Here is a 27,184-nt window from a genome sequence, read left to right on the forward strand (position 1 = left end):
CCCCGTGTGGGGCACGCTCCTGCTTGAGATGCTACTCTCTGTAGAGCACGTGTATTGATACTCCGTATTCCCAGTTGATCAAACTTCTTTGCTGATGGAGGACTAAGATAAACCCCCTCTTATTCTGACGCAAGCCAGAGTTGATGGTTTGTTCGATTGGCTTTGCGCTGTTGGCAGTCCAGAAGATGTCAGAGTGTGTTCAATCGCTGTCAATCAACCCCCACAAAGCTGCAGTTTCCCCTCTCTGGTGTGGTGGACACTTGGGATGATCGAACTCACTTTTCTGTTACATTCATCTTAACCGAGAGTATCGCCAGACATGGACCGGCCAGGACGTATGAAGTTAAGAGTTTGTAACGATATGTCCAAAGTTTCATCTCTCCCTAAGCGAAGGTTGCCGCAATAGCCGATATGATCTGTACATTTACGTCCCATAGATGCTACGTACAAAAAAGGTTTTGGAACGTCTGACTGGCGGCTAAATCGCAAACCTTGCTGCCTTTCAAGCAGTCCTAGGGTATCCTTACTATGCCGTCCTCGTTCAATATTCATCCTGGTTGGCGCCTCGGGAAAGAAGTGCCAACTGATGCTCGGGCGCGATTCCCTTGGGGTTAGGCGAAGGATACTCCCGCAGCTATCTTCGTACGGATCTTGAATTTGCATTTCAGCTTCCATATCAGTTTTTTGTGTCGGTATTTTCAATCAGAAAGCGAAAGATCCCGCCTGTGCAAGGTCACAACTGGGTCAGTCGCATATCCATAGTGTTCGACAAGTTGTGATCTTGTCTTGCGTTCATTTACTCCCTGTCGCTTGGGAAGTTCTCGGAGTAGCAACTGTCATTGAATACCAAGATGTTTCGCGAGAAGGTTCGCGAAAAGCGCGCCGAAGAGGTCAACATTGAGCTGCAGGACGATCAAGGAAACGTCGTCGTTGATTGGGACGGGGAAGACGACAAGAGCAAACCTATCAACTGGCCCGCATTGGACAAGTTCATCAATGTCGGTCTTGTGAGTATTCTCACGTTCATTGCGTAAGAGTCCCAGCCCTTAAATTCATTTCATGATGGCATCACTCACAGCGAAGTAGGTCTGTGGCGTCTGCCATGTGTGCTCCCGGTGTTCCAGACATTATGGCAGAGTTCCACAGCGACAGTCAAATTTTATCATCATTCATAGTATCCATTTTCATCTTAGGCTACGCCGTGGGCCCAATGTGAGTTTCATTAACGTGCCATGCAGCTTTTGTACGTGTCTCACATGAAACCAGAATGTTTGCACCTCTGTCCGAGGTATACGGAAGAGCCGTCTTGTATCATATCTCCAATGTCACGTTCACTCTTTTCAGCATTCTAAGCGCGGTATCACCAAACCTGGCGGCACTTATTATCTTCCGCTTTCTCTCTGGCGCGTCGGGCGCAGCTCCGCTAGCCATCGGCGGTGGAACCATCGCGGACCTCATCCGACCGGAGCGTCGTGGAGTGGTTGTATCCGTCTACTTCGTTGGGCCCATGCTTGGTCCGGCCATTGGTCCCGTGGCTGCTGGGTACATCACTCAAGGCCTGGGATGGAGATGGATCTTCTGGTTGACAGCCATTCCAGTAAGTCACAATTTAGCTGCTATCGTTCGATCTGTGCAATTAACATGCTGTGCACTAGTCGGGCGCGTTTACGGTCATATCCTTTTTCGGGCTGCGTGAGACATATCCTCCGCGACTCTTACAGAAGAAAGCCGCTACTCTCCAGAAACAGCATCCAGAACTCAATTTTGTCGTCCCTGGCCAGATGACAGCTGCGCCAGTCTCGACTTTGCTCCTTAATGCGCTAATCCGTCCCTTAAAAATGTTTTTTCTCAGTCCTATCGTCCTCCTTCTTTCTACAATTCTGGCACTAGCATACGGGTACACTGTAAGTCATCAAGTCCCTGTTAGATGGTTCAACTTCCTCACCAAATGTCAGTATATCCTTCTCACAACTTTCACGAATGTCTTCACCTCGGAGTACGGCTTTACAACCGGAACTGTCGGCCTAGTTTACCTCGGGTTGGGCGTTGGCTTCAGCATAGGCGCCATCAGCAACGGAATATTCAACGATCGCATGGCCAACCTTCGGACTAAGAAAAACAATGGAAATCGCATGCCAGAATACCGCCTGCCACTGATGGCACGGTCTATTCTACTTACTCCCGTGGGGTTATTCTTCTACGGATGGACGGCTCAGTACCACTTGCACTGGATATTGCCCATACTTGGGTCTGCCATCCTCGGTGTCGGACTTATCTTAGTAATGGTATGTCCAAACACCATCGTACTGTTTCTAAGTTTCTCACCCAAACGCAGATGCCGCTGCATACGTACCTCATTGATGCATTTACCAAGTATGCCGCGTCAGCAATTGCAGCAGCAACCATCTTCAGGTGTATTGTCGGCACATTTTTACCTTTGGCAGGCGAACCTCTTGTTGACCATCTGGGTCTTGGATGGGGTAGTAGCCTCCTAGGGTTCATTGCATTGCTGTTTTGTCCGGTGCCTGTCCTGTTACAGAGACACGGAGAACAAGTGCGCGCACGCTTCCCGGTGAAGTTGTAGATAATTGCATGAATGCACTTTCAGAAGCATTCGTACACTATGGGAATCAGTACCTTATATCGAATACAACTCAACTGCTCGACTTGCGTGTGTACTCTAAAGAAGAAGAATATGGAGCAAAATTGTAGTTCAGATTTCCATGTTGTGAGAGAATTATCTGCACTTTGATCTACCAAGTCTTCGCTAGTGCAATCGTCATGTCCTCCGCAATAGTTACACAAGGTGTGTACTCAATATCAAGGTGAGAGTTGATCGTGAAAGGGTCGTCCGTATGCATATTGATCAATACATGATCCGCGCAATGAACAGAATGATTCCAGTTCACTGAGTAACCCGGAACCATTGTTCCCCATCGAGCTGCACTACTAAGAATTTTCCAAGTCGCAACGCAGTGCCAACGATGTAAATCCATAGAAACCCATTTGATGTCATGCGTTCCCTTTCTCACGTCTGGGATGGATATTAGGCTAGTCGCATTCTGATCTTCAAAGAATTGCCACGGCCACACATGTTCGAACTCATCTATGAGCTCAGGGGACGAACAGGCTCGTGGCATCCAATGCAGAAGAACATCGTCGTATATACAGCCTGCAGCTATGGCTTTCTCCGGAGTGTCTCCGCATTGAGCGGAAGGTGCCCAGGCTCGAAAACGTTGGCCTCTGTCGATGACTGTCCATTCTGGTACTGAGACAGAGTTGTCCGTTGGGAAATGCCAATGAGACATCATGAGATCAACAAGAAACCCCGCGAGAACTCCTGCGGAAACGTAAAACACGCCTTCGCAGATCTTTCTCCATGGCCGGCGTCGCGCGTTGCGGTCAACTGCCTGTTGTGCTGCCAATTCCTCAAGTATCTCGTCGTCGTGGCTACTACCCCTCGAGGATAGCAGTCGCTCTTCCGACCCTTCGTCTGTGTGGTGAGAATTTTGAGACATTGCTCTGCTTGTGATGGAGATGGATCAAGCAGAACGACGAGGTGCGGCTGTCGCCCTAAGATTCGACGTGTGTGATACCTTGCTCTCTAAGTCTAAAGAGTTGAACATGGGTCGCTTATTCGGAGAGAAAATCCGACATACACACCGTCCCCGCGCGGGCTCGCTCTCGATACTTCCTGAGTTGATTGATCACCAGAACCTTGTATTCTGAGCGCGGGGGGCATGTACTCGAATTAGCTCCCGCGGCGGGAAGCTTAACCAAGAAAGCTTGTCTCATAAACGCTTATATCCCGAGTCCCATGATCCTTGCTGCATGTTGTAGCTCTGGCTACAGCGCAACCCCGCAACGGCTTCGAAAATTCCAATAGCAGAATATCTGCTGCTCATATGGCTGACATCACCGTTAACAATAGACTACAGTACACTAGAGTTTGAGAGTCGGGATCCCGCACCGAGGCTATGTCTATTACAAGTGTAGATGCGAGAGCGTTGAGCTCCGAGTGCGTCGTGCGGTGGGAAGGTTCGCTGTAGGTGTTTTAGTCGGGGGAAAGACTGGCGCTTAGTTTCATTCTACAAGGATTACATTAACTTGCACATTGCTTTCGTTATCCTTCTCGCTGCTGAATCTATCTACGCTACTATGGCTTCTGTCTTTTCTTTCTATTGACTGCTGCACCATAGCATGGCCAACCGTAACGACATCTCCAGCCCGATGATGCCTCGGAGCATCGCCCTCCCGCTGTGCGTCAAGGTACTTCTCTTTCTCATAGGGTCCGCAACCTTTGTTATCGTCAGCCTCATTCTGGCAACTGATCCATCAGCCCAAGTCGAGGACGTCACCGTTGGGCATACAAAAGGTCTGGGCCTTGTGACCGGTCTCATGGCAGACAAATGGCCCTGTGGCAGAGACAGCTCCACGGCAAAATCTCGAGGATGCATGTTCGAATCCTACACGGCAACATGGCAGCCCCCCAACTGTTTCGATGCCGCCCTGGATGCGGAGTTTCGCTCCGTCAAGCCATGGACCTTCTTCACGGATCGCAATGCGACCACGCAGCTGTCATGGACTGACGTGGAAGCGGGAACGAGTGCACAGGCTTGGACGACGTGGGAGTTCCATCTCTACTCATGCGCATTTATCTGGAAAAAAGAGGTGAAAATTGTCCACGGGCTTGTGTCTGGAACCATCGACTACCACCAGTGCCTCGACCACGCACTGATGCAGGACTATGCGAGACCGAAAGAACACGTCAGCATCCCTTACTGGCCGCGATTTACTTCTTGCAGGCCACCAAGCGACATATCGGTTCACCAGTTTGACCTCAGGCCAGGGGCGAAGAAAGGGTCTGATCAAGGGGGAAGCTTGCTGATGTCCATGAGCATTCGCATCTCCATGGGTCCAACAAGGAGTTCGATCACAGGGGCTGGTAATTGTACAGCATGTGGAATCATTGTACGAGAATTGTTTCTTCATCAGAAAGTTAGGGCGCGACCTCTGTACCAGGGGTATGTAGGGTATGAACTATTATTAAGTTGCAGGTTAACAACAATTTCCTGAATAGGCATAAGTCATTAGGTCGTTTGATGCTCGAGACCCGAGTCAATTATGCCATACTGGAGTATGGGGTGGTGAGTAGTGATCAGCTACTATTACGAAGAAACCAATGGTTTCCCGAGACAAGTAGACACATGATTATGAGCCTCAGCTTCACGTCCACCGTGCCGAAACCGAAATTATATTGTCCACTCACCATTCGAGTTGTACACGAACCAACCTTGATGTGTTTGGAAATTTGCCTTCCGCGGGAGTTTAATCCAAGCTGTTAAGCATCCCACCTGCCCCAATTTTGACTTCCGACCTCCCACACGCCAAAATTGGGTTTCAGTATGCGGATGTAGGAAGCCTCCCCGGCGTCTAGATAATCTACGTATGTTCGATAGTTCTGTACCATATTGAACGGAACCAAACAAAAGGCCTCGTTTACACGGCAGATGTGTAACATGCTTGTTGAAGTTACGATGCTACGGGAACTTCGAAATACACCGACTCTACTCTGCGGGTTGAACCTTAGTCAAACATCGGTAAGCTCCGGTGAAGGTGACCAATCCATTACAACAGAATCACTAATGGCATGTCTGTTGACGTAGCGGACTTGTAGTTCGGCAAATATAGTTGGCGAGGTATCAGATACCGACAGCATATATGAACACACATGTGCACGAACTAGCCTACGTGGAAGCGATCTTCAGATCAGTGCTATCAACATATACAACAACAACAACAATACAACGAATTGAAACATACCAATCTCTTCACCGCACAACATGAGAGTCTCAACCATCATCTCCATCGCCAGCTTGGTGGCTGCCTCCTTCGCTGCTCCAGCGATCCAACGAGACGAAAAGCGTGGTTTTGTGACCGATGACCTTGGTATGTCTACGTCTTTCTCCCGGACTTCAGGCATGCAAGACAGCAAAGTACTGATAAATGAGTCAGATCCTCGGTCTTTTGTCACCGAGGATAAGAGGAGCTTTGTGACGGAGCCCGAGAAGCGAGGATTCGTAACCGAGGACAAGCGAAGCTTTGTCACTGAACCTGAGAAACGCTCATTCATCACCGAACCACACAAGAGAGGCTTTGTTACTGAGAAGAGAAGCTTTCTGACTGAGCCAGAGAAGCGCAATTTTGTCACCGACAAGAGGGGCTTCGTGACCGAAGACAAACGCAGCTTTATTACGGAGCCCGAGAAGAGAGGCTTTGTCACCGAGGACAAGCGCTCTTTCGTCACCGAGCCCGAGAAGAGAGGCTTTGTCACCGAGGACAAGCGCTCTTTCGTCACCGAGCCTGAGAAGCGAGGGTTTGTGACGGAGGACAAGCGCTCCTTTGTCACTGAGCCGGAGAAGAGAGGATTCGTGACGGAGGAGAAGCGGGGGTTTGTGACTGAGCCGGAAAAGAGATCGTTCATCACGGAGCGTGGCTTCGTCACTGAACCGGAGAAGAGGTCCTTCATAACTGAGAAGAGGGGTTTTGTTACTGAACCCGAGAAGAGGGGCTTTGTTACCGAAGATAAGCGATCTTTCGTCACCGAGGACAAGCGAAGCTTCGTTACCGACGACATGGAGAAACGTGGCTTCATGACTGAGGAAGACATGGACTAAAGGCCTGACATTTGGCGGAGTTCAGATTGAACATCTCCTGTCTTGTTTGGAGCGAAATAAGATGAACTGCACTGTACGTCAAAAGGATAGTCTTTCGTTTCGATCTATTGTAGAAACTGTCACTCCCTTACTTCGTTGTATCCGACGCGATGCGCATCTTTGAGTGAGTGCAACGTAATAACCACGTCAGCGCAAGAGTGAAATATCACCATTTGCAATTCGTGCATAGCATCCGTTGACCTCCCCACTTCTATTTGTCCGTTTATCAAAGTCTGGTCTAGCCTTCTATCTTATTGAAACGGTTTGCAGGGGGGGGAAGCTACTCAGTGTCACCGGTAAGCCAGATTTCATGGCCGTTTCCTTCCTTAACAATCCTGCTATTCAGGCATCCCACTGCAGCTACTGCGCTGGCTATCCACCAAACGAGGCCTGTAATGTTGTGCGAGGATCCGTAACTATATACAACGCCAGCAATTGATGACGTCGCTGACCTCACCAAGCCCGTGAGAAGAAAGGCGCTGCTATGTGTTCGTGCTAGGGCGGATGGATGGGGAGAGGACCTGGTGGTGGTTAGCGTCATTTGAGACACTAATCATTCCGGGGGTGTGGAACTTACAGGTTTGTCAACACCAGCTGTGCGGGAACAACAAATGTCGAAGTTCCGACCATAAGAATCTGGGCCAAGACAATGAGAAACCATACCCAAAAGCCCTCCTTACCTGCGGGTGGAGCTTTAGTAGACGGCGCGGCTGCGATGTACGGAATGATGAAGTAAAGCACAGGCATGCCCATCATGAAGGTCCGCCACATTTTCAGCGTCCCCAAGCGGCGGTTGATGCGCGGGTATATGAACAATTGCGTCGGAAGTCCCATCACGCCCACGATGAAAAGAGACCACATGATGCGATCGGGCTTCATTCCGGCGCCGCCTGAGAAGAAGAACGGCAATCGAGCTTGGTCCTTTGTGTCGACTGGATCGCTGAGGAAGCTCGTCCACAGCGTGTTGTAAGTCGTGATGTGGTACTCCTGAATTGCGTATGACACAAGCGTCAGACACATGTTCTTTGTGAACATGCGCTTCAGTGGGAGGATTCGCTGGGGCTTGGCGGGCTTCATCGATTCCGGGTGGTCCTCCGAGTCCCTCTCCTCAGCCGCCTCCGGATCATCGGCGATCATGCGGGACATTTCCTCGTGTGAAGCCTCCTCCTGGGCTACTCTACTCGCCGAAGGAACCTTTCTTCCAAACATCATTGCGCTGACCTTTCTCGTGAAAGCAATGCCTGGGTCGTAGCGATCTTTGAGCGGCTCGAGAGTCTACAGCAGAGCCAGACAATTAGCCACGGGTCTGAATGAAAGGAGTCGAGGGTCACGAACCTCCTCCAGGAAAAAGAAGACAGCGCCGAACGCAATCAGAAGGAAAAAACCGCTCAACAATGCAGGCGGTGCGTAAGGCCAAGCCTTCAGGAAAGCGTTGTTCCCGAACTTTTCAGGGTATTTTCCTGCGAGGTCCGCTAATTGTCCAGCCATGAGAGGACTGAACATCGCCGCGACGTTGAACGAGATTGGAAGCAACAAGAAGGCATGCGGCTGGTACCTTATTTTCTTATCAGAATTTTTTTGCCTTGGGACGTGTCTTTAAGAATCATGAACGAAGATTACGTACCTCTTTTCAGCTACAACCTCCGAGACCATGGTTCTTATGGTTGCGACATTGCCGTTGACGAGGCCTTCGAGAATGCGTAGAGCCAGCGCTTGCTTGAAATTGGTGATGAAGCCAAATGAAACGCAGCCAATCAGTGATCCAGCCACTCCCAAAAGGAGCACCGGCTTTCGTCCTCCTCGGTGGGAATCTGCCAGTCTTCCGAGGAACATCGACGAGAAGCATTGCGAGAGCATGAAGCTCGTCTGCATGTACGCAACTTGCCGAACGACCGCGCCCGAGTCCAGATTAGGGTCTAATGATTGAAGCTGGTAGAAAAGATATGTCTGTCACGGTCAAGTCAGTCTAATCGTTTCACAGGCCCCATCACTGTGCCGCCGGGACGTCACGTACAAGTAACGAGATGCTAACAACCGGCTCAGCAAATCGTAAAAAGCACAGAATGGCCAGTTGATCTTTTCTTGGGAGTGACCTCCATGTCACTTCATCTTTCTTTCCATCCATTGCCGGTGGGTTGCTGTTCCTGAATCCTGCTGAGGGGACGTGTGTGCTCGTAGTATGAGTTTCTTCCGTGGCGACATACAATGCTGCTATCACCAGTGGAAGATCGATGCAATGCCAGTAAACGAGACCATCCGGAGCGCTGAACGAGCTGAACACTTTGGTTCCAGGGAGGGGGAGCTAGCTGTCTGGCGGTAGACTGACTCGGAGCTCCCAAAACGGTCGCCATGGGTGTCTTCGGTCCGCTGTGGGTACCAGGCTGTGATTGAAACAACAGCACAAACCTTGCCCCTTCGGTCCGCTGCTGAGAGTTACGACAGCAGTCGCTAACAGGTGTCAGCCGAAGTCTCGGTGGTTGTGGTGTTGCAGTACCTGCCATCTGGGCTCGCGCAAACACTATCTTCGTTCATGTCCATTGAACGTATTGTCGACCAGACGATTGATTAGTCACCATGGGTAAGAGCAAGAGCGTGAAGTTTGCCAAAGACATGGAGCGGATGAAGTACAGCGCTCTTGAGGAGGCAGATGCCGACGATGAGCTTGACAGTCTCGACGGTATGGAGCTGGAAGGCCAGGTCGGTCATGGACACTCGCCCACTTTTCCCGATGAATGGAATCACGATCGGATGCTTTGGGATCAACGGCTACGCCGGGTTCAGAAGATTGTATGGATCGAGGGCGTAATCATCGCCATGCTTTTCGGCTTGGTGGTGTTCCTGGGGCTTCAATTGGTGTGGCCAAAACAACGTGGTGTTCCACTTGGTGTTGATCCCAGTGGATTCGTTCCCCCAGGTATGAATTCTTTAGGCGAATTCAGACGTACGCCAGCTACTGATTAGGGAATGGAACAGAGGTCGGACAGCCTGTGAAATGGATGAAGTACGACGATGATACCGATCCGCACTTTTTCCCGCCCGATGTATTCGACAGCATTGAGAAAGTGCAAGCTGCAGCCAGAGATTTCAAGATGCTGCATAACGGTAACACAGGCTATTGAGCCGACCAATGTGTGAGAGCGTTGTTTACTGACTATTATCCTGGCAGCTTCAAATGTGCGGATCAATGGCAAGTACACGACTTACATGGATTTCAACGACGAAAGGCAACCGCTGCCGGCGTATGTTACCAGAAAAGGGTCCGAGTTGTACAGCATCAGAGCCTTCCATCAAATGCACTGCGTTGTAAGTCTACGTACACAGGAACCACCCATACATGGGTACTGACTGCATTTCAGTCTATAATCTTCGAAGACATCGGCTATCGAGTTCTCAACAAGACGTCTAAGTGGGAGCCTGGGCATGTTATCCACTGCCTGAACACGGTTCGGTCGGCTGTGACCTGCCTAGCCGACGCAACACCGATATCATACGTGCATGGAATGGGAGTTGGACATACAACAGACGATCAAAAGTCGCATTGCCGTGATTTCTTTGCGCTGAGGGAATGGGCTCACGACCCTGTCCGGGCAGTGCAGTGGAAGAACGTGGCACCGGAAGACGAGAAGGACCGGTACGAGCAGATTTTGCCGTAAAGCGACCACTACCCGGGGGTCAAAGCGTCTGGCAGGCTACCGCTAGACCCCCTACTCACGTAGGGGGCGAAAATACTGGGTTTCCATGCAAGAAACTGGTTTCCACCCCTAATATCACTAATAACTCTATAGCCTTAACCCTAAAAAAACCCTTTTATAGCTTATAATTAAGCTTAAAAAATCGTAAAAATTCCTATATAGATATTATACTTATATATATTATAGTTACTTAAATATTAATAAACTTAGTTTATATAGAGCTTAATTATAAGAAATCTATAACCCTAACCCTAATTCTAAATAAGTAGTTTTTTAAAAGGATTTTTAAGTAGAATTACTATATATTATATTAACTAAGATAATCTATTAATAAATTAATATTATATTAATATCTTAGATTTCTTAGTTTCTCTAAGGATTTTAGTTTTCTAAAGAATTTCTTAGAAAAAATAAATTCTTAGAGAAAAGTTACTATTAATATTATATTTATTTAGTTTACTATAAAAACTTATAGTATAAATATATAAATATATAGTATTAAAATTTATTTAAAACTTTATAATAGAGATTATAAGGGTTAGGGTTATAGTTATATATAAATAAAGAAATATATTTCTACTAATAATAAAAAATAGCTATATATATAGCTATATACTATATATAACTAATATAACTATGATGGAATTTTTGCGATTTTTAGAGCTTAATTATAAGCTATAATATTATAATTTTAAAACTAGGGTTATAGAGTTATTAAAGATAACCCTAGTGGAAACCAGTTTCTTATATAGAAACCCAGTATTTTCGCCCCCTACGTGAGTAGGGGGAGTTTTACGCTTGACGCAGGCTGACTAACGCCCCCGGGTACCTAGGGGTCCAAGCAGCGCAGGCTAACGCTAGCCCCCCTACTCATATAGGGGGCGAAAAAACAGGGTTTCTACGCAAAAAAGGGGGTTTCTACCTATATCACTAAAAGTAGTATTTTTTAGTATTAGCCCACTAAATTAATAACTTTTTATAATATAATTTTTAGCCTTAACTATATTATATAGTAATAAAAATAATATTATTATATTGCTCTTAAGTAAAGCTATCTAGCTATATATATAATATCTATATATTTTATATAAGTGTTAATAAGTTATAGAAGATAACTATATTATTACTTTCTATATTATTAATAATATATTTCTATTTCTTTATTACCTATATTAATAGAGGTATTATTAGAGGGTTACCCTCTATAATATTATTAATATAGAAGTATATTAAACCCTCTTATAGAGCGAAATAAGGTGCTTAGTGTACTACTACTAGCGCTAATATAGTTAGTAGGGCTAGTACTAATAATAGTAGTAACTTAGGCTTATTAGTATTAATAATATTATTATTAACTCTAAAGTTACTAACTAAATTAATACTTAAAGTAGTACTATTACTATCCTCTTTAATAGGGTTATTAATATTATTATAGATATTTAGGTTACTATTATTAATATAATATCCTCTTATAACTAATATCTCTTTAATATTAAGGTAGCTAAGAGGCTTTATATAATACTTAATAGTATTTAGGGTCTCTTTTAGTAGTAGTATAAGGTTAGGATTAATCTACTACTTAGGTTTAAGTAGCTTATACTATTATAAGTTTTTTATATTAAATAGTATATAGTTATTAATCTTACTAATATAAGTAAGTTACTATTTAAAATTTAATTATTTTATATACCTATTAATTAGTTAGTACTTTATAGCTATATACTCTACTTATACTTCTTTCTCCTACTTCTTAGCTTCCTTTTTTAATATAGTATATTATTACTTAACTTCTTTTTTAGTAGCCTTAGTAACCTATATCTCTTATTACTATATAATCTCTATAAATATTATACTTATTATAAATAAGTACTATAGTTTAATACCTTACTAAGTCTATTACTTATATTACTATAACTTTATCTAAGTATTTTAGTTAATAATATACTTCTAGCCTCTCTTATAGTATAGATTACCCTCTAAGATTATAAACTTTATTATTTTATAACCTCTCTAAGTAAAGGAACTTTATTTAGTATTATAATATTACTTAATAATATTAGTTTATAGTATAGCCTTCTTAAACTTATTATTATCTAATAAGTAATAGAGGAAGTAGCTAAATATATTAACTTAAATTAATTATATATATTTAACTAATTAAGAGAGGATTATATTATCTCTAATTAGCTAGATACTTAACTTTTTAAATTTTATTATAATATTTAGGTATATAAATATAATATCTATTATTTAGTAAAAGTTACTAATAAAGTCTCTATATATAAATATAAGAGTACTATTTTATATAGCTTCTTATAGTACTATTTAATAGGCTTTCTTAAATAGCTAGAAGACCTTTATATCTATAAACTAAAGTAGATATATAGTATAAGGGGGAAAAAACCTAATAATAATATTAAAATTAATATAGTATTTTATAAGCTTTAGGCTAATATACTTAGAGAAGCTATCTAAAAGGAGTAATTAATATAGCTTTATACTAGCTTCTTCTTAGAGTATATTTCTATATAACTTAGTATAAGTACTTAGTATTATATTATATATCCTAAACTAATTAGAGTAGCCTCTATATATATTAATACTAAACTATAACTTTATAGTATACCTAAGTTATTAAAACTTTACTAACTTCTTAAATAAGTATATATTAAAGTACTTAATATAATCTATTATAATCTCTTAATTAGAAAAGGTAGTTAGAAACTATATAAAGTAGATACTTTTATTAATATTATAATTAGCTTAAGTAGTAATTAGCTATATCTTAAAAATAAAGTAAGCTAGGATAGTATCTTTAATAGTATTACTATTACTAATTAAAGTATATAACTCTCTATTAATTAGATTAATAACTTTATATAGTTTATTCTATTTTTACTATCCTTAGAGTAAAATAATATATATATAGCTACTAAGGTAGTTAATATAGTAGCTAGACTTATTAATATTCTAGATCTTAGAAAGCTTAAGTTTATAATCTTAAGTTATAGCTTTATACTAATTAAAGAAGTTTTATATTAGTACTAAGTTAAATTTAGTACCTTTTTAGTAAACCTTAATAAGTTTAATCTTTAATTCCTTTTAAAACTCTAAGTAATTAGTCTTTTAGAACCTTATAAAGTACTCTAAGATAGGCTTTAAACTTTAGCTAGCTTAGAGGGTATTAGCTATCTTTTTAATAATAAGTAAAATAGCTAAAAAGTTAGTAATATTAAGCTATATAATAAATATTACTAAAGCTAAATTTTTAATTTCTATTAATAACTTTAGCTAGTTACTCTCTTTAGGTAGTATAGAGATATTATAACTAGTCTAAAGAGCTTTTAGATACTTCTTTATTACTATATAAGATATCTTATAGCCCTTAGTAATAGCTTAGATTAATAGTACTATAAATAGAGGTTTATTAAAGTAACTAAAGTAGAGGGCTTAATATTATATAGTATATAATACTTATATAGCCTATTTAGTAAGTATTAAGTTAGTATTACTCTAGTAAGGTATCTTAGTAACTAAGATTAAAAGAAGTAATTAAAAAAAACGTAGTTTTAGGTTATAATATAGTCTTAAAAAAGATATTTTTTAGTAGTAAAATAAGAAAAATATAACTTTTATACGACTAGCTAGAAACCCCCTTTTTTACGTGGAAACCCCGTTTTTTCGCCCCCTACGTAAGTAGGGGGAGTTTTGCGCTTAACGTGGCTGACTAACGCCCCCAGGTAGACACGCATTAGTTTGCCCTATTTCACAGCATTGCGGGTTAAGACGTAGATGCATCAAAGAATTCAGCGTTATGTAGACAGTATTCACATTAGTATTTGATGAGCATGAACACTTTCCGCAGGAGCTTGCGTCAAGGATACAGGGAGAATATTGAATCGTCATCAATGTCTATCGGTACGTGAAACAACCATTCTTGCAGAGGCCTATGGAAGCATGTTCAACGTGATACCCGGGTTCTGCGAATCTAGTCTAATGCCATGTCTAAGCTTTTCCTGATGTGTGCCGTGATACCATCAATCTGCGAGCGAACTAGTCAACAAATAGATTCGTCAACGAGGAAATTTGTGCAAACTTACATATTCCTGATCGAAAATGCTGTAGTGATTTCCGGCCGTCTCAATGACTTGCTCCACGAAGCCCTCCTGCATGTCCTCCCAACCGAGCTGCGGCAGAAACCTGGTTCGATCGAGCGGACACTTCTCGCCAGGATCAGCCATCGGCACCATATCCTTCGCTCTGATCAAGATCGCGTGCGGTGGCGTTGGGTCAACGCCGTATGACCGCGCCGTTCCAAGGACTCCCGTTCTCGGCATGGACCACTTTGGAGGGTCCCACTGATCCGAGAGGCATGTCGCTCTCATGAGCGCTGTCATCAACTTGTCACGGGTCTCTTCGTTGACGCCAGGCAGAGCTGGCGCGTGGTGGAGTTTCGCGGGCTCTTTTTGGGCTTCGGGTCGTGGGCATCGTGGGTAGACTGAGTCGATGAGAATGATTCGTGATACGCGAAGGCCGCGACCTGACGTAGCCAACATGTGGGCGATCTGGACGGAGAGAACGCCTCCAAAAGACCAACCTAAAAGAATTTTCGGTTAACAACAGGCGCGGTGCGTCGCCAAGATCTACATACCACCCAGTACTATCTCTCCCCTCAGCATTACCCGCTTGATTAGGCGGACATACGCTTCAGCGATGTCCCGAACGCTTTGCCATCCACCGATACCATCGGCGTCGAACTTTGGATCCCAGATACCATAAACCTTCCGTCCTAGAGTGCCGACTTTGAAATAGCTTGTCAACAGACCGCTCGCATCGTGGATGAGGAAGATCGGTGGCGGCTCGCTGCGAGAGCGCGGGAAGTCTTGGATTAGGACCGGATTGGCGGCAGGCATCGCGGCGGCTGAAATGCTGTACGTTATGAAGTCCCAAGTGCAGTGTGTGAGCTGGGAGGAGGAGTCCAGGTAGGAACCAGAATGATGATCAAAATGTGAGCTTGGAGGTGGCTCCAGCGATGCTTCACAATGTTGTTGGTGACATTCGGGCGGGGAACTGTTTGGTCGCCAGGACGTTGCGTGAACCCTGAACGAGGATGTCTCCTACAACGGATCCCAGACCACAGCAGAATCCAATCTCTGTCAGCTTCCCCATTGGTCTGTCTTTTACAGCTCCGAGTCCTTGGAAGAGGGTGGCATCCGCGGTCCGAAATGCTGTTCAAACTTTAATCTGGCTGCACACAGTTGTAGGCTCAGTCCGGCATGAGTTAGGAGTACCCACCGCCCTCCCAACTCATCGTCTACCCCTGCTCGTCCCATTGTTTGGCTTTCACCAAGACGAACTAGACGCAAGATTTGAGTGAAGTGAGTATTGTCATTTTTAACGGCCTTCGGCGTCTTTTAGCCTAAGCTTACGATTTCACAGGCGCTAAAGAGCAACTCAAGACTTCGATATGGAGAAACACACACTCCTGAACGAGCAGCGAGAAAGCGAAGAAACGACTGCAGGACGTAGCAGCTACCATGATGAGACAGACTCCGTCGAATACACCTCCGAGGTGATCACCAAGCGCAAAGCTCACCGTAGCCGCATATGGTCGGTCATCGGCAAAGCAGCTCTAGTCCCGGCCGCCTTTGCCATCTTCTACCTCGGCCGCGCAACCCACGACATGACACCATCGCGGCCTCCCGAGCCCATCTCTCTCGGAAAGTGCTCGCCAGACTGGAAAGAGTCGAAAGCCCGGGGCTGCGTCTACGACTTTGTACTCTCGACGTGGATGCATCCGAAATGCTTCAACGAGGAGATGCACGAACGGTACTTGGGCTACATGAAGTGGCGGAACACGACCTTCTGGTACGAGCGGGAGCGAATCAACGAGGTGCCCTTTGACGTGGCGGCGAAGGGGGAGCATGGGGAGATTTTCACGGACGGCACGGTTCACCACATGCACTGCAGCTACGTGTGGGACAGGATCACGTATGCTTCGCACTTCAAGCCGAGAGTGCTGGATTCGCTGTGCAGAGACCCTAAGCACGTCGAGCATTGTATCCTGTACAATGGCATTCCTCAATCTTGGGAGATTGACCTGCCGAACATTACGAGGGTGTACAACGAGCCTCATGAGGTGGATTGTCTGATCGGATGAAGTTGATGACGGTTTGGCTGGAAACGTCTTCCATTCAGCAGAGCGTGCAGTGAAGAGGTCATGATGTTGCATCAAAAGCCAGTTCTAGTTTGTTTCAATGCATGCCCCTGTCCATATCTTTACTGTCCAACGGCAATAATGCACATCTCGCTACTGAGACTCGAGGGTGAACGGTGTGTAAAGTGTATCCTCTGCGGTGTTGTTCACAACATGATGAAAATTGTCTTAAATAACAGTAACTACAGACCTTCTGCAGTAAGGTTTTGTGAAATCGCAATATGCCATGTGCCTATCCTACGATAAGTCTAACGATTGCTTCGCTACATGCAACAGAAATTCTAAGCTCATTCATCCAAGGTTTGGGGAATTCTCAGGCCAGTCCAATCTCTTCATCTGGGGACAACTTCGGGAACGGGATGATCTCAGTGTAGTTGTCGTGCTTCGCCCCTTCAGGCGCCAGATTCTTGTACCGCACGCCTCTGACAGGGTCGTTTGCCCACTTCCTCAGAGCAGACCAGTCTCTGCACATAAACTTCTGGTCATCAGTGACATGCCCCACCGCGAACCCATTAACATAGGTCATCGGAGATGCATCTGCAAGGCACATGATTGCTTCGCGAATGGTGTTGAGGCAGTGGGCGACATGTTGAGGAGCCCATTGTGACGAGACGTTGTGAACCCGGTGGCCGTATTCTTCGGTAATGGAAATCTGTTGCCACTCCAGTCAGTAAAACTCGAAATGACCGTCTCATATTTACAAACTTACTAGGCAGTGCATTTGATGGAAAGAGCGGATGATGTATGTTTGTCGGTATGACACCGTTGAATAGTACGCCGGCAGCTTTGCAACGGTGCCGTCAGGCTTGTGCCAATCCGCCCAGTTATCGTTGACCAATACGTTTGAAGCTGCTCGAAATGTTAGCAGTGATTGACCCAGCAGCGACCACGCAAAGGCTTACAGTTATGCAAACTCTTCAGCTTCTTGACAACCATTTTCGTCTTATTCAGGTCGTAGAATGTGTCCTCTTCGATGTAGTACGGAGAAGACTTGTCGAAAATTGTCCATCTTCCTGGTTCGCCGATTTCTGTGGCACTGTTAACAACCTGCCCTCCCAATCACGCACGCGTCTTTGCATTCTTACCTGGCGGGACGAAGCCGCTGTGGTCGCTACCGATGTGCCCGCATTTATGGGCATCTCTGACGGACGTAACACGATCAAAGACAGCAAATACAGTTACTAGCATGAGTGTCACGACTGTAATGAGCAAGCTCACGCGCAGGCACCAGACGTTGCCTTCCAAGGTTGCGATTTGTTCGCGCAAGTTCTCCTCCGAGCCTTCGGATTGTCGCTCATCGTCATCGGATTGGCTGGTGCGAACTTCTTTGTACGCGTGCGTGGGCGGCCACAGTGACTTCAATCTATCCATCTTCTTTTGCAGTTTGTCTCCGTTAGTTGTCGTGGGTTGTAGTCGCTGGGTGTGAGCAATCAGTGCCGCGACTGTTGATCGGGTTGGGGGAAATCACCGCAAGGATCGCGAATAGTGTCAGCTACAAGCTTCTTTCAGCACTCGAACAGAGCCAAAGTGCCTGGATGCACCCCAGATTGGTTACTGTGGTCGTCGGCCGAGGCGCTGTTAGGTGGAAGTCGAGTCAGGGACAGGGGCAACATAAAGACTGCCGGACCGAACATGGCCTCCTATCAGAAGCCCCAATTCGCGCGGTCCGAACTCATTTCACCCCCCAAAGGTTTCCGCTATGGAGACAGATTGGGATCCCATGTCACTGAACGTCGACCCTGGAGCGAGCAGCGCGTCATGGGCATTGCAGCTGAATGTTGAGACTGCATTCTCAGAAACGCATGCAATTCAGTTCGAATTCTCGGTTAGTGGAAAACATCTAGAAACATTCTGGTCGAATTTGAGTTGTCCAGATTCGATACGTCAATATACGTCGTGTCACTACGTCCATCATGGCATCAGATGGCCTCCCAAAAGAGGACAACACGCAAGCACCAAACGACACCAGGCCAACACCGATCGCAATCTGCGGCATAGGCCTAAGACTCCCAGGCGGGATCAACACCCCGACATCTCTCTACAACTTCCTCATCTCCCGCAAAGATGCCCGCTCGAAACCCGACCAGCCGCGGTACACGTCTGAAAACCACCATTTCACAGCAACCGGAAAGTCAGGGTCACTCCCGACGGAGGAGGGCTACTGGCTCTCTAACGACGATGTCACAAAATTCGATCCCTCATTATTCTCGATGAACCCAAAAGAAATGTCAAAGCTTGATCCGCAACAGCGACTGTTACTGCAGGTGGTCTGGGAAGCGCTGGAGAGCGCTGCAGAAACGGAATGGCAGGGCCAGAGGATCGGGTGCTACGTGGGCAGCTTTGGGGACGACTGGCGGGAGATGCACGCCGTTGACACGCAGGACGACGGCATGTATCGTCTCACGGGGTACATGGACTTCGTCCAGGCGAACAGAGTATCTCATGCATTTGATCTGAGAGGGCCAAGGTGAGCCTGCCGACGCGTAACTATGATCACCATCACTGATTCTGTGGTAGCATGACCGTTCGCACAGCGTGTTCGGCGGCAGGACTCGCCGTGCATCTTGCTTGCCAGGCCATCCGCGCCGGCGAGTGCGACTCAGCTGTTGTGGCAGGGTCCAATCTCATGTTGTCGCCAGGCTTCACCAAGCTCATGGCTGAGCAGAGCGTTTTATCTCCAGATGCATCCTGCAAGACTTTTGACTCTAGCGCCAATGGTTATGTACGCGCTGAAGCTGTCAACTGCCTGTTTGTCAAAAGACTCGACTTGGCAATCAGAGACGGGAATCCGATTCGGGCGGTGATTCGCGGGTCAGCGACGAATTCAGACGGCAAGACGCTCGGTTTGACAACACCGAGTGCCCAGGCTCAGCAGGAGTTGATTCGCGATGCATATCGCTTTGCCGGCATTCCAGAGAGTGACATGTGGCAGACGGCGATGGTTGAGTGTCACGGGACTGGGACGTCTGTTGGAGATACCATTGAAGCATGCACTGTTGGAACAGTGTTCGGTGACAAGGGCATGTTGATCGGCTCGGTAAGTGCTGCATGTCTTGGGAGATGCCGTGCGTGCTAATTATCGTTCAGGTAAAACCGAACCTGGGACATTCAGAAGCTGCTTCGGCCATCACCAGCATCGTAAAGGCCGTTTTGTCCCTTGAAACTCGCACTATTATACCCAATATCAAATTTGAGAATCCAAGCGTTAGCAGTAAGTACAAAGATTCAGAGGCACAGGAGGAGTTCTGATGGGTCATACTTGCAGTACCGTTTTCATCAGCTGGTCTGAAAGTCCCGACCGAACCCACGCCTTGGCCCGAGGATCGCGCTGAGCGGATTGGGGTGAACAGTTTTGGCATCGGAGGAACCAACGTACATGTAAGAAACCTTTCTCTCTTCTCATTCATGGCAAGATCTCTAAACCGTTCAGATAATTCTAGAATCGGCGGCTTCAGTGACAAGGCCGACGGCCGCCCGGGGCCCCGGCAATATGGATACCCCGCCGCCGTCTCCACCCCTCCGAAGAGAGCCGGCAACTCTGCTCCTTTTCTCAGCTGGCCACGAGGAGTCCCTTAAAGCCATGGTGAAGGGTTACAAGACATTTCTGAGTATGCAGCCGTCCAGGCTGGAGGGGCTTGCTCACACTTTGACACATCGCCGTTCACATTTGGGCTACCGGACGTTCACTGTTGTGACCGATGAGTGCGAGAACTTGGTCTTTAACCCACCGCCATTACCAAGTTTCAGATCCAACACACAGAATGCCGGTATCGCATTTGTTTTTACTGGCCAGGGCGCCCAGTGGGCAAGGATGGGCTCTCACCTCCTGAAGACCAGTCGGGAAGTCCTGCAAGATATTCGTGAGATGGACGCGGCTTTGAAGGGTCTTCCGAAAGACCACCGGCCGAGCTGGGACATCAGAGGTATGTGATCAACTCAGCTTCAAGATTCGAATGGACACTAACCAAGTCCTTATAGGCGAATTGATGCGATCTGAGGCAATGTCTCGTTTAGGCGAAGCGGAATATGCTCAGCCAATTTGCACAGCCCTGCAGGTCGCTCTTGTACGGCACCTTGCCCGATACCGTGTTGTACCAAAAGCAGTAGTTGGTCACTCCAGTGGCGAGATCGCCGCTGCATACGCCGCTGGTGTGCTCACCCTCAAAGAGGCCATCATAGTCGCATACTACCGTGGCTTCACGGCCAAGAGGTTGAAGAAACAGGGTGCCATGGCTGCCATTGGTCTCGGGAGAGATCAGGTAACGCCTTTTCTGGTGGCCGGGGTCACGATCGCCTGTGAGAACAGCAACTCCAGCGTCACTCTTTCTGGCGACGTCGAGCCTCTCGAGGGTGTCTGCAATGCCATCAAAGAGGCAAAGCCGGACGCTTTGGTCCGACTGTTGAAGGTTGACAAGGCCTATCATTCTCGTAAGCTACGACTTTTACTGCCAAACAAATACTGCAGAGCACTAACATCGCTTCTTCCCAGATCACATGCGCGTGGTGGGTGCAGAGTACCAAGCCCTCCTGAAGCCACATCTGAGCCCCCACTCCCCCAAGATCCCCTTCTTCTCAAGTGTCTCGCTGCAGAAGCTAGAACGCGCTTCCGACTTTGGCCCAGAATACTGGCAACGCAATCTCGAGTCTCCAGTTCTTTTCCGTCAAGCTGTCACGAGACTTCTTCAAACATCATCGACAAGCCTCCACCTCGAAGTTGGCCCACACTCGGCACTCGCAGGCCCGCTCAAGCAAATTTACTCGGAAAATGCAATGACGCCAGCATATATCACCGCGCAAAAGCGCGGCGCAAACAGCATGATCTCGTTTTTGTCCGCAGTTGGCGAGCTACACTGCCGCGGTGTGCCAGTGGTGTTCCCAGTGTTGGACGGCGTCCGTCCGCTCACGGATCTTCCACCGTATCCTTGGCATCTGAGCAAGAAGTACTGGCCGGAGTCAAGAGTCATCAAGGCGTGGCAGTTTCCTGAGCAACCCCCTCATGAGCTGTTGGGCTCGCGTGTGCTTGAAGACAGCACCTCGACGCCTAGCTGGCGTTGTGTTCTGTCATTCGAGAAAGTACCATGGCTTAAGGACCACTGCGTTGGCTCAGATATTGTTTTCCCCGCTGCTGGATACATCGCTATGGTTGGAGAAGCCGTCCGGCAACTGTCTGGCCAGACCGACTTCACAATTCGTGGCCTGCAGGTCATGAATGCCTTGGTCCTCTCCTCTGGCCAAGGTTTAGAGCTTCTGACTTCTACACGCCGTGAAACGCTCACTCAATCCGGCGTATCAGACTGGTGGGAGGTCAGCATCCAGAGTCACAAGTCCGGTGTATGGACTACGCACTGTGTCTGCCGCGTGAAGGATGGAAAGGCCTCTCAAGGCCCGGACTTTCCACTTCTTTCAGATGACGCCTTCCTACGACCTGTCGAACCTCGGCGGTGGTACAAAGCCATGTCGAAAGTGGGCTACAATTACGGTCCTCTATTCAGGGGCATGCAGAATATCAAAGCGAGCGTGTGCTCACCTGCTGCCGCCGCGGAAATTTCAGATGCTCCTGATAGCAACGAATTGAAGACGACATATGCCCTCCACTCCAGAACCATAGACCAAGTCCTCCAGTCCTTGGTGGTAGCCAATAACTCCGGACAACCACGCCTGCTGGACAAGTTGTATCTGCCCACCCACATTGGCGAGATTTTCATCAGCGGCTCTGCATCGTCCGGATTGATTCACCTGCAGACTTCGACGAAGGGAGGTTCTGGCAGCTGCGAGGGCAACAGCATTGGTTATCTGTCTGGAAAAGCCAATCAAAGCCCCGTTATTTTCATGAAAGATCTCCGTTTCTCTCCAGTAGATCTTGAGACCTCCGACGACAAGTCAACTGATGCGAAGGTAGTCCAGATGTTGTGGAAGCCAGACCTCGACCTCGTTGATTCAACACAGCTGGTCTCCTCGCAAGCCGATGAGACATTCCCGAATATTCACAGACTGCTTGAGAATCTCTTCTTGCTTTGCGGTGCTGCCACCTTGGATGATCTGGCTGGCTTGGATCTGGACGTGGAAACACAGCCACATCTCAGAAAGCACTATGAATGGCTATTACATCGCATGTCACTGGCCAAGGGAGTCTCCGACATGAAATCAAAAGATTGTTTGCTGCAAATTGAGGCCATCTCAGCGCAGCTTGAACAAACGCCAGCATCGTCAGTGGCTACGTTGATCAAGCGCTGCTTTACCCATGCACGAGAATTCTTCAACTCCGAACGGGTGCCTCTCGACGTGTTCCTCCAGGACAACGCGCTACACGAACTTTACGACTGGATGAATACTTTGTTCTCTTATAAACCTCTGCTGGAGCTCTTGTCCCACAAGCGCGGCAGACACCTAAGAATTCTGGAAATTGGCGCCGGAACAGGTGGCTTGACGGCTCGGATCTTGAGACATCTCATTTCCTGCTTCAGTGAGGGGCAGGTCGTTGGCAAGTATGTCTTCACAGACGTGTCTGCTGGCTTCTTCCCAGCAGCCCAGAAGAGATTTGAAGATGTCCCGTCTGGGTTCGTTGACTACCGTGTCTTGGATATCAGCCGTTGTCCTGCCGAACAGGGTTTCGGTGGGGAACAGTACGATCTGATTGTTGCCAGCAACGTAAGACAACCCAAGCGCCCTCAGTTAAGAAAGGAGTTCATCGATCGTACTGACATTTTCCTCAGGTCCTTCACGCCACCCCAGACTTGACGCAGACCTTGAGACATGCCAGGTCACTTCTAAAGCCAGATGGTCGACTGCTTATGCACGAGCTATGCAGTGGTGAGTAGCGCACTTCGTCATATTATATGAGATTTGATACTAAGCCTCGACAGAAACCAAATGGATCAATTTTATCTTTGGCTATTTCTCAGGATGGTGGCTCGGAGAGGCTGACCAGCGCATCGACGAACCGTACATCTCCCCAGGACAATGGCAAGAGCGTCTGCAAGCCGCAGGCTTCTCTACGCCAAATGTTTTTTACGATGGCGTAGGGAAGGATACATTAAACGCCACCATTGTTGCTCAGCCCGCTCCGCACGACCTGCAGCCATCATCACAGACAAAGCAAGTCACGTTGCTCTACGAATATGAGAAGACGCACCCCGTGGCATCTCAGCTGCGTCAAACACTAGAAGATCAGGGCTACAAGGTCACTTGCACAGGCTTGATGTCGAAGGATGTCGAAATTGCTGGCACCGTTGTGTCTGTTGTGGACCTCTGTCGTGGAGATGGTTACTTTCACGACATGACGCAGGACAAGCTTGATGCTTTCAAGCGGTTGGTGAAAGCCATGGAGTCAAAGAACTCTGGTCTCCTCTGGGTCACCAAGTCTTGCCAGTTCAAACCCACCGATCCGACCTATGCCCCCGTGCTCGGCGTAGCGCGTACAGTTCGCGCCGAGATGGGTCTCACATTTGCCACGTTGGAGCTGGATAACGTGCAAGCCGCCGCCCTACATGCGGTCTCTCAGATCTTGCGCAGAGTCATTGTTGATCAAGACCAATCCCACGAGATGGAGTTTTCATACTCCTCAGGGAAGGTCTTGATTCCACGTTGCCAGTGGACACCAATATCTCGATCCCTTCCAGCCACCAGCCCTCCATCTCCCACAAAGATGCTGCAAATTGGCAGACCTGGAGCTCTTCAGACTCTCAAGTGGGTATCTCGCACAATGCCTGAGAAGCCCCCTCCCCACTCCGTACAGATCAAAGTCCACGCAGCCGGCCTCAACTTCAAAGATGTCGTCACGGCCATGGGTCTCATCACCCCTTCTTCGTCCGAAGGTCTCGGCTGTGAAGCCAGCGGCGTAGTGACAGCCACGGGATCTTCAGTCACGAACCTTCGTGTCGGAGATCGTGTCATGGTTTTCGCCCCGCAAGCGGCTTGCTTCTCGACAGAAGTGCATGCTCCGGCTCAGCTATGCGTGCGCATCCCCAATTCTCTGAGCTTCGCAGATGCCGCTGGTATGCCATGCATCTTCATCACAGTCTTACGAGCTCTTGTTGAAAAGGCCGGACTTCGAGCCGAGCAGAGCGTGTTGATTCACAGTGCTGCCGGCGGCGTTGGTATCGCTGCCATGCAGATTGCCAGATGGATCGGGGCCAAGGTCTATGCGACGGTCGGCAGCGATGAGAAAGCCGACTTCGTGTCTCGCGAGTGGGGCATCCCGAGAGAAAACATCTTCTGTTCGCGAGACACTAGTTTCGTTGAAGGTGTCAAGGCGGCAACTGGTGGCCGTGGCGTAGATGTCGTGCTCAACTCTCTCTCAGGCGAGCTGCTACATGCGTCGTGGGAGTGTGTGGCTCCCCATGGAACGTTCGTCGAGCTCGGAAAACGTGACACCCTCGCTGGCGGCAGCCTTTCCATGGCGGCGTTCGACGAGAATCGGTCTTTTGTGGGCGTTGAGATGGCCAACCTTGCGGCGCAGGATCCTAGCATCGTGGCTCGCCTATTGGAGCAGGCAGTTGAGCTGTACGAGAAGGGATTGATCTCGCCGGTAAAGCCGTCACGTATTTTCTCTTGTGGAGATGTTCAGGATGCCTTCCGCTACGTCTACAAGGGTACCCATATTGGCAAGGTCGTCATCGATGTCAGCGACGAGAAACAAGATGCTCTTAAGGTCGCCCGTCCAACGCCAACTCCAGCTTTCAGAAATGACGCTACCTACATGCTAGTAGGTGGTATGGGCGGTCTTGGTGGCTCAATTGCACGCTGGATGGTGTCGTATGGCGCACGAGACCTGGTTTTTCTTTCCAGATCAGCTGGTAGTGGCGCTGAAGACCAAGTCCTCATTGCCGAGCTGGAGGGAATGGACTGCAGAATAACTGCCATTGCATGCGACATCACAGACGAATCAGCTGTCGCGGCCATCGTTTCGAGGATATCTTCATCCAAGCGCATCGCCGGTGTAATCAATCTTGCAATGGTCCTTGCAGACGGGTCGCTGCCAACGCTTAGTCTGTCTCAATGGCAGACAGCAACAGACCCCAAGATTCGCGGCACGTGGAATCTGCACCGCGTTCTCCCGGCTGACATAGACTTCTTTGTGCTGTTTGGCAGCATGTCTGGCATTCACGGGTATCCGGGTCAAGCAAACTATGCCGCAGCCAATACATTCCTCGACAGCTTCGCGCAGTACCGTCGGGGTCTTGGAATGCCATGCTCAGTTGTTGACCTCGGTGGCGTGGAAGACGTTGGCTATGTCAGCCGAACTCAAGATGTCGAGGATGCCATGAGAAAAGCCGGTGCAAAGTTAGTTTCCGAGTCGGAGATGCTGGAGGGCTTGCAGCTTGCAATCGCCACATCGCGAGACACTGGCAACGAGAACAACAGCGGGCTCAACAGCCAAGTAGTTGTTGGCCTCGACTGCACTATCCCCATCGATGATCCAATCAACCGCGTCGTGTGGAAGCAAGACCCGCGCATGGCTCACTACCTGAATAACTCAGAAGACGCCGCCTCATCGCAAAACAATTCTGGTCGCCCTGGATTGGCAGACTACATCGCCCGTCTTCAAGGCAACCCACAGGAGTTAGATTCTCCAGCCACTGCCGTTCATTTGTCAAAGGAGATTGCTCAGAGGGTCTTTGGTTTCTTGATGAGAGAGATTGACGAAGGGGGAGTTGATACAAGCCTGTCACCGTCGGCGCTTGGTGTCGACTCGCTCATGACTATTGAGATCCGCAACTGGTGGAAGCATACGATGGGAGTTGATGTGAGTGTGCTTCAGCTGACGAGTGCCCAGAGCTTTGATCAGCTGGGACAGCTGGCTGTCGGACAATTGAAGAAGAAAATATCGAGTTGAACAGAATGTATTATTGGAGTTAGAGGAAATGCGCTAAACACACAATCACGGATATCAGGAGCTTGACGAAAACATAGCTTAATAAATATTGACGAGCAAAGAAAGAATGGCAAAAGGAGTGAACAGCTGATCGGACTTCTCTATCAGTATTGAAATGAGTTGACAATAGAGATGAATCGACAGTGCAGTGTTCGGCTCGAATGGATGCTAGAATGAGTATCGTGTTATATCCGACCTGTGTGGTCTTTACACGATCGCCCCGGCATGAAGCATGAGACAAGAATCAGCGCAACCCGATGAAGCTAGGGATCATGGTCTGCCCTGAGGCCACCACCAGCATCGGGATTCGGAGTTATTCGATCCCGCTTACTTGCGCCGATGGTTTAGTGGTAAAATTCTCCGTTGCCATCAAGCAGCGTCGGGGAGCCGGGGGTTCGGATTTCCCCTCGGCGCAATCTTTTGCTTTTGCGTCAATGGCCTTGGGCTGTTCCGCCAGGTGTTTCTATTTTTAACACACAGTGATTGACAATCCATCTACCCTTGCTCGCTTTGGATATGATGAGGAGTAAAGCACCAGTCTGAGCTAAGGGTTGTAGATGAGCAGCCGTGTTTCTCCCGCCTTCGAAATTGCCTCGGCGTAATCTGCGCCTATCTTATCCACTCTCAAGGAACCTTGTGTGTAAGATCGTCAACATCGGGAAAAGAACTGCGCCATTCGACACCC

At 47.8% G+C, this 27,184-nt stretch overlaps 10 protein-coding genes across 10 annotated transcripts; 6 read left to right on the forward strand and 4 right to left on the reverse strand.

Moving 5' to 3' along the window:
• Positions 1-851: 851 nt before the first annotated feature.
• Positions 852-2,584, forward strand: GCG54_00012796 (MFS transporter prlG; the record flags this gene model as incomplete). Its single annotated transcript, XM_045412665.1, has 6 exons — positions 852-1,030; positions 1,087-1,212; positions 1,267-1,597; positions 1,656-1,904; positions 1,956-2,285; positions 2,336-2,584. 6 exons carry the CDS (start codon positions 852-854, stop codon positions 2,582-2,584), a joined length of 1,464 nt encoding a protein of 487 aa, XP_045268671.1.
• Positions 2,585-2,753: 169 nt separating this feature from the next.
• Positions 2,754-3,518, reverse strand: GCG54_00012797 (uncharacterized protein; the record flags this gene model as incomplete). The annotated part of the gene is made up of 1 exon (XM_045412666.1): positions 2,754-3,518. The coding sequence occupies one exon, from the start codon at positions 3,516-3,518 to the stop codon at positions 2,754-2,756; it is 765 nt and encodes a 254-aa protein (XP_045268672.1).
• Positions 3,519-4,200: 682 nt separating this feature from the next.
• Positions 4,201-4,838, forward strand: GCG54_00012798 (uncharacterized protein; the record flags this gene model as incomplete). Its single annotated transcript, XM_045412667.1, has 2 exons — positions 4,201-4,767; positions 4,806-4,838. 2 exons carry the CDS (start codon positions 4,201-4,203, stop codon positions 4,836-4,838), a joined length of 600 nt encoding a protein of 199 aa, XP_045268673.1.
• Positions 4,839-5,843: 1,005 nt separating this feature from the next.
• Positions 5,844-6,677, forward strand: GCG54_00012799 (uncharacterized protein; the record flags this gene model as incomplete). The annotated part of the gene is made up of 2 exons (XM_045412668.1): positions 5,844-5,949; positions 6,016-6,677. The coding sequence occupies 2 exons, from the start codon at positions 5,844-5,846 to the stop codon at positions 6,675-6,677; spliced, it is 768 nt and encodes a 255-aa protein (XP_045268674.1).
• A 319-nt stretch (positions 6,678-6,996) lies between these two features.
• GCG54_00012800 (Efflux pump azaK) lies at positions 6,997-9,067 on the reverse strand (the record flags this gene model as incomplete). The annotated part of the gene is made up of 6 exons (XM_045412669.1): positions 6,997-7,237; positions 7,294-7,991; positions 8,052-8,271; positions 8,341-8,663; positions 8,731-8,924; positions 9,043-9,067. The coding sequence occupies 6 exons, from the start codon at positions 9,065-9,067 to the stop codon at positions 6,997-6,999; spliced, it is 1,701 nt and encodes a 566-aa protein (XP_045268675.1).
• Positions 9,068-9,290: 223 nt separating this feature from the next.
• Positions 9,291-10,369, forward strand: GCG54_00012801 (uncharacterized protein; the record flags this gene model as incomplete). Its single annotated transcript, XM_045412670.1, has 4 exons — positions 9,291-9,630; positions 9,690-9,818; positions 9,883-10,019; positions 10,073-10,369. 4 exons carry the CDS (start codon positions 9,291-9,293, stop codon positions 10,367-10,369), a joined length of 903 nt encoding a protein of 300 aa, XP_045268676.1.
• A 4,027-nt stretch (positions 10,370-14,396) lies between these two features.
• Positions 14,397-15,321, reverse strand: GCG54_00012802 (uncharacterized protein; the record flags this gene model as incomplete). Its single annotated transcript, XM_045412671.1, has 3 exons — positions 14,397-14,450; positions 14,509-15,005; positions 15,060-15,321. 3 exons carry the CDS (start codon positions 15,319-15,321, stop codon positions 14,397-14,399), a joined length of 813 nt encoding a protein of 270 aa, XP_045268677.1.
• Positions 15,322-15,875: 554 nt separating this feature from the next.
• Positions 15,876-16,568, forward strand: GCG54_00012803 (uncharacterized protein; the record flags this gene model as incomplete). Its single annotated transcript, XM_045412672.1, has 1 exon — positions 15,876-16,568. The coding sequence occupies one exon, from the start codon at positions 15,876-15,878 to the stop codon at positions 16,566-16,568; it is 693 nt and encodes a 230-aa protein (XP_045268678.1).
• A 370-nt stretch (positions 16,569-16,938) lies between these two features.
• GCG54_00012804 (uncharacterized protein) lies at positions 16,939-18,041 on the reverse strand (the record flags this gene model as incomplete). Its single annotated transcript, XM_045412673.1, has 4 exons — positions 16,939-17,277; positions 17,335-17,474; positions 17,528-17,653; positions 17,711-18,041. Coding segments are annotated over 4 exons (936 nt in total), but the record flags the coding sequence as incomplete, so codon positions are not given.
• Positions 18,042-18,538: 497 nt separating this feature from the next.
• Positions 18,539-26,460, forward strand: GCG54_00012805 (Highly reducing polyketide synthase FUM1; the record flags this gene model as incomplete). Its single annotated transcript, XM_045412674.1, has 9 exons — positions 18,539-19,092; positions 19,143-19,662; positions 19,713-19,836; positions 19,906-20,003; positions 20,056-20,548; positions 20,604-21,053; positions 21,115-23,273; positions 23,339-23,435; positions 23,489-26,460. 9 exons carry the CDS (start codon positions 18,539-18,541, stop codon positions 26,458-26,460), a joined length of 7,467 nt encoding a protein of 2,488 aa, XP_045268680.1.
• Between the last annotated feature and the right edge of the window lie 724 nt (positions 26,461-27,184).

The sequence above is a fragment of the Colletotrichum gloeosporioides genome (genome assembly GCF_011800055.1).
Source record: "Colletotrichum gloeosporioides strain Lc1 chromosome Unknown consensus_16, whole genome shotgun sequence".
Taxonomy (NCBI): Eukaryota; Fungi; Ascomycota; class Sordariomycetes; order Glomerellales; family Glomerellaceae; genus Colletotrichum; species Colletotrichum gloeosporioides.